Here is a 10376-nt window from a genome sequence, read left to right on the forward strand (position 1 = left end):
CAGGTATATACCCTGTTGTACTGTGGTAATGATGGCCTATGTTGTTGAAATGGGCCTACACAAGTCTATGCACGGGCAAAGGCACTCAAAATCTATGGACCCCTTATGCCTGTGCCTAGGCAAAGGTGCTGTGTCTTCCCCGAGTTCCTGGCTTAGGGGATCTGGCAGACTATTTTTCCCCTGTTTGTTAATTTGCTCACTCTCCAAGGCTGGTAGAATGCCTCAGGGTGTGTGACAGGTCCTACTTACTGCACAGGGGACTCAGAAATTGCTGAAGCTGGTCCCAGACCCAGTTCAGAGCAGGGAGTGGGAAGATAAATAGGAGAGAGGTTCTTCCCAAAGGGGGGTGTTTTTGATCTGCGCGGTAGGCCAGATGCAAATACTTATCTTTTGCTGATCAAGGGATTCTCACTAGTTTCTGGATGGCTTAGTAGACTCTGCTGCTGGGTCTCTCCCTGTGTGGAGATTATCTCCTGAGCACCGCTGCTTGCCTGCCTCACCTTCTCCACGAGCTGATTTGGCCTGAAGGGCTCAGGCTCTCCCTGGGTAAGGTCGGCAACTCCTCACTGTTTCCAAACCGTCTCTCCCTCACCCTGCCACTCAGTCTGATTCCTCAACTTTGCCTTTGATGTTCAGGGCTCCTAGATTGTTCTATATAATTGATTCATTTGTTTTTTCAGGTTTTTGTTGTATGAGGGACCACTGGAAGCATGTGACTACTCTGCCATCTTGGCCCCATCTCTAATAATTTTGAGACCAAATTCTAAGATGTTCATGAGTGGTTCTAAAAACTTATTAGAGACAGCAATGGTTATTATTGAGGAAACAGCTCCATGAAGGTGGCATAGAGTTATTTTAATAGACATGTGATCTCTCTTCTGCTTAGGGGAGCAGCCCACCTCCCCTGATTGATTGACTATAGACTTTATGGTTAAGAGAACAAAAAACTTGTGTATTTTGTTTGTGAGATAACTTTTTCTTACTCTAGAAAATTCTTGACATCTTCGCAGTTCTCATGCCATGTAACACTCCCGGTCTCTTTCTGGTCTTTAATTGTCTTAGCTTCAGAAAATGGAATTACTGGATAGTGCATACTTGGACATGCTCAGTTCTCATTTCTACTTTTTTTTTCCTCCTGGGAGTGAGTTTACTTGTAGGGAGTAGGTATTCTATTCTATTCCTCCAATGTTGGCATAACTGGGTGGGTAGTATGCCTAATTCTCAGGAGCAGTATTGGCAAGACCACTTTGTTAGTAGACATTACTCCATATCCTCTAATTCATATCCATATTAGTAACGAAAGTGATATTTAGCCTCCAACTTCTATGATTATTATTATTTTCTAATTTTTTCAGAACTGGTTGTGAAAGAGGATTGTTATTCCATTTCAGATAATCAAACACTACCAACTGCTATTTTATACCCTTATTGTTTTGCACGTATAAAATTTTTATCTTTATCTCGTTTCTTGGAAAATCATATTTTGTATAAATATTTTTAGTGAATGAGGTTCCTCTATTATTTTGTTTAGACTAGCAGTTCTTAAGAAGCCTGCATGTGCATCAAGAAGAAATGTCCTGAAGATTAGTACATATAGAATTAGAACAATGTTTATTTCCAGTCAAGGGGAAAAATAACTGGGTTAAACAGGAGTCTTCAAAAATGTATCCATGGGTTCTGGAATTCAAAGAGCTTACGGTTTGCTCCCAGCTAAGGAGATTTTGCTTTGGGAACCGGTGTTGCATAAGGTTCGAATATCCACCATTTCCTACAGCATTTTTTTTCATGATTACATACACCGATGGTATCATCTGTGGAGGTGCATCCATTGTCTTTGCACACCCCTTTCAAAAGAACACATTGCTTTTGCCCTGGAACAACACCAGTCCTTGCTGCACAGGAAGAGATTTGACAACATCATTAATGTACTATCAAATTATTGGAAATGTACGTAAAACAATAAACTCTCAGAAGATGACTTTGGGATAGAAGGATGATAGATAAGTGAAATGATCAGACACTTAGGCAGAGGAAGTGTCTTTTTTGTTGTTGTTGTTAAGAATGTGGTACCATGACACCTTGGAGGGGTTGACTGACTTCTAGAACCCTTGATAGAGGTTGTTCTCACCTGGGGAGATACATTTGGACATGAGGGAGTTATTTGTTGTCACCATGACTGGGGAGGTGTGTCGTTGGCATTTATTGGTTTAAGCATAAGGATGCTAAATTTCCCGCCATCCTTAAGACCTAATAAATTGTCCTGCCTCAAATGCCAGTATTACCTCCACTGAGAATCACTGTTTCGAAGTATCTATTGTCTTGACACAATGGATCCATAGTATCCATTCTTCCATTTCTCTGCCTGTGTTTACATCATTCTTATCATATAGCAGACGTTCTCATCTCCATCTCTTTTTATAGAAAGTCTATCATCCAGCACTCAATGCAACACCTGGTGAGATCGTTAGGTTTTATAATGAAACAAAAGTAAGGGTTTTAGTATTGGGTCAATCATAGTGAGAGGCAGAGTCAGGTATCAAGGAAGTCTCTGCGTATGGGCTTAGATGCGTCCCATGTAGAACTAGGTGGAATGTGTGACTCTGCAGCAGATTAAGCCAAGAGAGTTAACCTCTCTCCAGCAGTGCAGTCTTATTGTCCATTATATTGCTAAAGTCAACTGCCTGATACTATCCATGGCTTATAATGGTACCATTCTTTACTTGAGAGATGCCTCTAGCTTGAATCAAAAGGGCATAGAACAATTAATCCTACCAGTGTTGGGCTCTCTGCTAAGTATGAGGCATTTATGGAGTTATTCTCTGAAGAAGAAGCCAAAGAGCTATAATCTCCTTCTCTCCCTATCTCTAATGACTGTGATTTTTCCGCATGCCCAGGGTGCTAGGTTAAGTCAAGCAGCATTTCCTCCTAGATATTAACATTTATTTTCAGACTTACTAGTATAAGAATAGACATACAGAGCAACAGAGAAGAATGGCTCCCTAGTAGACTTCAGAATTTATATGATATTTATAGGAGCTCTGGTGGCTCAGTGGTTGAGAGCTCAGGCTGCTAACCAAAAGGGCTGTAGTTCAAATCCACCAGCAGCTCCTTGGAAAGCCCATGGGGCAGCTCTACTCTGTCCTACAGGGGCGGTATGAGTTGGAATTGACTTGATGGCAACGGGGGATTAGGTTATAATGGTTGTATTACGTGGCAGTGAGAGGGAGAATGCATATTAATACTTGCTATTCCAAAAGTAAGCAATCTGGATGCTCACTTCTTACTCTATCACAACATAAATTTACATGGATGAGATGAGAAAAAATTAGAATTACACTAAAATAAAAGACCATATAATGGCATATTTGTCTAATCTGTAAAAGAATATGACTTCCTCAGCATTAGAATTCATTGAATTTTTAGCTTTTATATTTTTTGTGATGCTGGTATTGGATAGTGTTATGGATTGCATTGTCCCACAAAAATGTATGTCAACCTGGCTAGGCCATGATTCCCAGTATCGTGTGGCTGTCCACCGTTTTGTGATCTGATGTGATTATTCTATGTGTTGTAAATCCTAACCTGTATGATCTTAATGAGGCAGGATTAGAGGCAGTTATGTTAATGAGGCAGGACTTAATCTACAGGATTAGGTTGTATCTTGAGTCAATCTCTTTTGAGATATAAAAGACAAAAGTGAACAGAGAAGAGGGGGACCTCGTTCCACCAAGAAGGAAGAGCCAGGAGCTGTGCATGTCCTGCACTGAGAAGCTCCTAGACAAGAAGAAGATTGATGACAAAGACCTTCCCTCAGAAACAACAGAGAGAGAAAGGCTTCCCCTGGAGCTGGTGCTCTGAATTTGGACTCTAGCCTCCTAGACTGTGAGAGAATAAATTTGTTTGTTAAAGCCATCCACTTGTATTTCTGTTATAGCAGCACTAGTTAACTAAGACAGATAGGGATTGGATGGGAGTAGGCTATTCCTGAAATTTTATTGAACCAAGAGATAGACTAGCAGTTCTCTTTTCTGTAGGCAATGCAGCGTTTAAGCTCTCTTCTGCTCTTGTCCAATGGTCTATGACGCATTGTCTATTTAAATATTATGCTATTCTCCGAAGCCAATATGAGAAGAATGCTGTTATGTTTTTAGTTCTCAGGGGAGGCTAGTGAATCAATTGAATAGTTATACCATTCTAACCTTTTAATGCTCATATTCTCAGCACTTTTTAAAATTATCTATAGCCAAACATATGGGTGGATATATAAACAAGTATATATATGCATATGAATTTTTCAGTCTTCTCTAGGATACCAAGGATTCTATATGGAGACATGTAAGGATATATGATGGCATATATTTTAGTAGTGACCATTTAACACTCATTAGACGGTAGGTTGGTGAACTAATATTTTCTTACTTGGATCAAGCAGTTTCCTTGGAGATATTTTCTTCATGAAATTTTTTTTTTTTTTTTTTTTTTTACTTCACCGTCTATTTTTGTAAATAAATATTTAACAAAATTCTCAACAAATAAGCATCTGGTACTAAGAGTTACACCCAGCTGACTAACAAAGAAATTCCTCTTCTTTGACCCAAAGAGTGTTTTGAACTTCATTTGATATAGGTTCAAAAACATCTCAATATGGGAAAGTAAGGCATTCTGACCTTTTGATCTGATTCAGTATTTTCTGTTCACAAGAGTCTTGACCATTGGAAAGGGATTTCCTCCTGTCCAGAATGACAAGATCTTTGTTTAATCTATTCTGGCATAACTACTTTGGGAGGAAGAGAGGAGGGCTGATCTCACCTGCCGTGGAAGAAGGACATGTCAGGGCTTGAAAAACAGGCCTCTGCGGGGTCCTTGTCATATTTGTGGATAGACTAACTCTACCTCTAATTCCTAATATCTTGTTCCTCACCCTTTCTTTTTGTTGTTGTTATCTATTTGTTTTCAGTTTTCAAAGTGGATGTTCTTTACAATAGCCTGGCTATATCCTGACATTCTGTTTTTTCATTTCGTGTTTCTTTTCCAGATCTTCTCATTTGTCTTTTTTGTACTGAACCATCTGACACTTGCTAAGTGCCTGTTCTGACACTGATGTCCATTTCTCTCAGCTTCTGGCTGTTAGTCATCATTCCTTTCCCTGCTTTTAGGCTTTTTCGAGCTACCTGCCATTCCAGAGTTACAATACTAATTGCTTTTTGTAGCCATGATTTAAATTCATCCTTACTCTCTAAATCTTTAGTATTGCCAAAGTTAACCTGATAAAACTTTTGGTTAGCTGGGGAAAAAACTAACAGTAGCGACAATCACTTATTTAGCACTTATTTTGTGTCAGATGTTATTCTAAGCACTGACATTGACTAGCTCATTGAATCTTTATAAAAATACTACAGGTCTGTCCTGTTATTATGCCTGTTCTACAAAGGGGGCAACTGAGGCATACAGAGGTCATGGAGCTTGCATAGAGTTAGTAAGCTGCAGAGCTACGATTTGGACACAGCAGCGCTCTGCTCTGTGGCCCCTAAAATTAAGATTGTTAATGCTGAATTTCTGAGAGGGCAGAAATCTTCAGCAAGCAGAACTTAACGAAATGTGTTCCAGAAATAGAAAGTGGAAACTTATTGCAAGGAATCCTTAGTTTCAGGGAGTGGATAAGCTGCAGTCAATGAAATCAGAAGCTCATGCATCTTGCATCATAAAAACAGTTACCTTGGAAACTATGAACTCTTTCTTATTTCAATGGTGGATGTCAAAATTATTTATCAAGAACTTACTATGTACCCAGCATGATACTAAGAATATCTCAGTGAGATAACCATTGACTCCTCAAATCTGCAGAGCCAAGGAGTAGTGCTGAAGGAGAGTTTTAGTTCTATCGGGTCTAACAAACTCACATCTATTATCGCTTTGAAGCTCAGATCCTGATGGTTTCTGCCTGTGGATTCTGAGTCCTTCATGCCTTCAGCAATGCACTTTTCTCACCACTTCTATTGGCTTTTTGTCTTATACTTCAGGGTCATGCTTTAATGAAGTGAGGATTTTGGTGCCTAGAAGAGGAATTTATTGTAAAGTATATGGAGACCCATATTACAGAGGGGGACACAAAGGAAAATAGAGATTTTGGGCAGTGCACATTTTCAAGTCAAAACAAGATTATGACTTCGAGAATCCTAACAGAACTAGATTAAGTTTAGTTACTTTTAGATCACAGCAATGACCAGATCAAAAAGTTACCTTGAGATTACACTAATTACTAGATCAAAAAGTTAGAATCTTTTGATTTCCAAATTCCCTATGATTATTTATTTCTTTTATCTATTTTCACATAGTTGCTGGTGGTTTCTCAGGTTAAACTCAGCATGCTTTCTTCAAAAGGTGATTATCTCTGGGTCAGAAAAGAAGGAAGTGTAAACTTGAAACTTTTTCCATGGAATCAGGAAAAGAGACACTATGGAGAAAGACTAGTGACAGTTGCAAAATAAAGGGAAAGATATGCCAATGAAACCTGTTAGGGCTTGAGGGCTACCTAGGACACATAGATAACTCTAGTTTATGTGCATAAACCAAAATTCCCTTGGTAATCTAGATACTAGTAATTACTATTGATAATTACTACTTCTTATAGGTTAGAGTAAATTCTGACTGCCTTGCCCTTCTTGTTCTTAAAGTATCCCCCTATAGACTTAGCATTAATACATAACTTTTACTTTGGCATAATTCAATGAAAATGTTTAGCAAGTTTTAGTATAAACTACTGCCCTCACACAGTGGCCTTCTTCCAGTTCCTTGAACACACTGTGTTCTCTTCTGCATCAGGGCATTGCACTGGCCTCTTTCTCTGCCACGAGTGTTGAGTGTTCCTTGCAAGAGATTCATTAACTACTTATCCTTCAGTTTTCAGCTCGAAAGTCATGCCTTGTGGAAGTCTTTTCTGACATTGCAAGTAGGTCATGATCTATTTTATAAGCACTCATAATGCTCCTTTCCCCTTCATTGTATTTATTAAAATTTATAATTATATATTAATTTGTGTAATCTTTTGATTAATATCTGTCCTCTACATTGAGACAAGACAGTCTTTTGTTTCCTGTTGTATCCTGGGTATCCAGCACAGTCTCTGTAAAATATGAGGTGCTCAATAAATATTTGTTACTATTGAATACACTTAAGTATCCATTGATCCCCCCACAGTCTCTCTCTCTCACCCACACACAAGTTTGTGTGTATGTGTGCATGCGCAAGCACACTAGGCATTCTTCTCTAAAGATCAAACATCATGGGCTCCTCCAGGAGCACCTTTCTGCGCTCTTTACACTCTAGTCAATTGTTTCCCATTTTTTTTCCAGAATGGTGGTAGCTACTCACTGATGTTTTCCCTCCCATGTCACAACAATTCTCATACCCAACCTGCTCCCAGGGAACCTTGGCGGTGTAGTGGTTAAGAGTTCGGCTGCTAACCAAAAGTTGGCAGTTCAAATCCACCAGGCTCTCCTTGGAAACCGTATGGAGCAGTTCTACTCTGTCCTATAGGGTCATTATGAGTTGGAATCAACTCAACCGCAATGGGTTTTGAACCTGCTCTCAGTGTCAAAAAGTGGTAAGGTCCAAAAGCTTTCACCCACAAAAGTAATGGAGATAGAGGCAAAGACTAGTGGCAACAGAGGGTACAGTAAAATTTAACTCATTATCTTCAGCATAATACCTTGGCACAGAGAGAGAGAGCAAATGGTATGGAAGGCAGCAGATTTCTGCTTAGGCACAAGGAAGATGGATGGAAGGAGCTGGGATAAGGGTGCTGTCTAGTGCAGGGTAAGAGAGTGGGCATCACAGACGCAGAATATAACGGGAGTGTTGCCGCTGTACTTTCAGTGGCCTTCAGCAAGGCAGAGGGAGCTGTATTTAACAGACAAGTGCATGCTCCAGCCAGTGGAATGATTTGGAGGATAACAGAATGAACAAAAATCCTAAGAGAGCTAAAAAGTTGTGTATTTTTATGTCATAATGCTTGGAAATTTCAGCTTTTATTTTAATTTTATTTTAATGAACATCAACTATTTTAGCTTCCTCTCAAGTATATTGGTAATCAATTTATGGGAATAGAAATAACCAACTCAGGAGAAAATGGGTTACAGATGAGAATTTATAGTCATTTATCTAATTTTAGGGAACACAGTTCAGGAGGATCTAGACCAATAATAATGCCAGAACATTGAGCTTCTCTGGCATGCCTACCTCAACCACTGAAGAATTTGGAGGTAAGTGAAGTAGGATGTTTCAAAGACATCAAACTCCATAAAGGAAACTTGAAACACTCCTTATCTCCCTCAATATCTAATTAGAACATTTGGAGGCAAAAAGTCTTACATTAATCAAAGTTATCATTTTTATTTGCATATCCACACCTGTAGATTGGTGAAAATAACATTGACCCAGATACAAAGATCCTTGATTTTAGCTCTGGTGTTGCTACTATCAGTGTGACCTTGAAAAAATCATTTTTTTTTATGTAGACATTGGTTCTCTTATCTGTAAAGTTAAGAGATCATTAAAGTGGCTTCTATTTTTAAGTCACTACAATCATATAATTTTATATCTAGGTTCACTACAAGTGTGTCTCACCATAGCTCTGTCTTCTGATAGAAGTTTAAAAGCAAAAAAGAATTACTTAAACTCCTGCAGGAGGAGAGAACTATATGACAGGTAGATTCCAAAATATCTGTGGATTAGGCAAAGATCGAAAAGGCAAATAGATTTGATTATATTTAACTGAATCTCAGAGATGAGCAAAGATGAGGAGTTAGTTATCCAGACTTAATCTATATATTCATTGACCAAAGAAAATATTTTGAGGGATCATTTCTTACCAGAATCTGGATGAAGCAGCTTGAAGATTACTACATTCTCCTTTTCCTTTGATTCTGTGTTTTAGTATTCAAACTTCTAAATCATGGAAACTAAGCATGCAACTCAAATTCTTTAGAGGCTTCTTCCATTATCTGCCTTATGTTTAAAATGTTGCCATTGAAGCTTTTTCCACCAATTCTGCTTTTCCAAAATTCCCCTGATCTCAAATTTCTACTGCTCTTTTGTAGCTTGATGAATTCTTGTCTTGTCGAGCTCTGTCTTATTTGCCTAACAAATCAACCTTTCACAGATACTCCTCACCAATAGACTCTATATCACCTCCATTCACTAACCAACTCTGAACCTATGACTGCCATTTTCACTCTGCTTTTTGGAGACTAACCCTTGGTGTTATCTACTTGCCTTATACACTAGTCCTTACGCCACTTGCCAAAGCTTTTCCACCTTTATCTTGCCAATTGGGACTTATTTTCTAATTACGTGTCCCTTGGATCTTATTTTTCTGAAGACAAAATGCTTTGTCCTGAGTCTCAATTTTGGCCTTATCAGTTTGAAGGGAGATGATGATCATGTTAGATTTATGAATCCCCAAGGCTGTGCATTGGTTTCCATGTTTGGATGGCCACTGTATAATTGAACAGACTAGTTGGCTTCCTAAGACACCTGATTCTGCAGTCATTCACCATCTTACCTTTTGGTATTATAGTCTCAAAGAGGAGTAGAACAGAAAGAAGGAAATAGAATCTCATGACTGAGCGCCCAGTGGAGCAGTGGGTGATGAAGAATGATGGACCATAAAGCCTTTTATTTATTTCTGGGGAACTGAGGTTCCTCTTGGTCAGTGAAGCTTAACAAATGAAATAAAACAACTTCCTTTGGAATATTTCCAAACCCTGAAGTCTTTAAACTTGGTGACAAATTAACTTAATTACAAAAAACCAGATGGCTAACCATTTAATTTTTGTATAGGTTCTCAATTTCCTTAGAGGTCAGTACTTTTAGCCAATCTTCTTTTGAGGGGACAAAGAAGTAAGGTGATGTGTGTGGGGATATATGCCATTTAAACATGGCTACACTATTGACAACTGCAGCCCCCACAGGCCTCTATGCTGCACAGCATGTTGAGACTTGTCCCCAACATGTTGAGACTTGTCTCCAACATGTTGAGACTTGTCACGATTTGTTTTCCCAAACCTATTGTCCCTTTATTGATTGGCTTGTTTACCTGAATTCCTTCTCCCTTGCCCGCACCCAAAGCCCATTGTTTTGTTAATTGCTTTATTGCTTTCTGTATTGACTATAAAATAAACCCCTGGGACTGAAGCGGGGTTCGACTCCTCAGAGTGACCCTCCTGGCTCCACTTCTCTGTAAGAGTTGTGGCATGGTTACTGTCTCCGCTGCTCCCTGCGGCAATATGAAGGTAGACAGTCCTTATTACTAAAAGTCCTCTAATTTGTAAGTGAACTCCTCCACAATACACTTTTTCACAATAAAGACAAGAGAA

The 10376-nt window shown here is 39.0% G+C and overlaps 1 protein-coding gene across 1 annotated transcript; it reads right to left on the reverse strand.

Moving 5' to 3' along the window:
- Window positions 1-1710: 1710 nt before the first annotated feature.
- Window positions 1711-9620, reverse strand: DEFB130B (defensin beta 130B). Its single transcript, XM_023736708.1, has 2 exons — window positions 9563-9620; window positions 1711-1892 (listed from the first exon to the last, which is right to left on the reverse strand). The coding sequence occupies exons 1-2, from the start codon at window positions 9618-9620 to the stop codon at window positions 1711-1713; spliced, it is 240 nt and encodes a 79-aa protein (XP_023592476.1).
- Between the last annotated feature and the right edge of the window lie 756 nt (window positions 9621-10376).

This window comes from Trichechus manatus, unplaced genomic scaffold, assembly GCF_000243295.1.
Source record: "Trichechus manatus latirostris isolate Lorelei unplaced genomic scaffold, TriManLat1.0 scaffold00091, whole genome shotgun sequence".
NCBI classification, from domain to species: domain Eukaryota; kingdom Metazoa; phylum Chordata; class Mammalia; order Sirenia; family Trichechidae; genus Trichechus; species Trichechus manatus.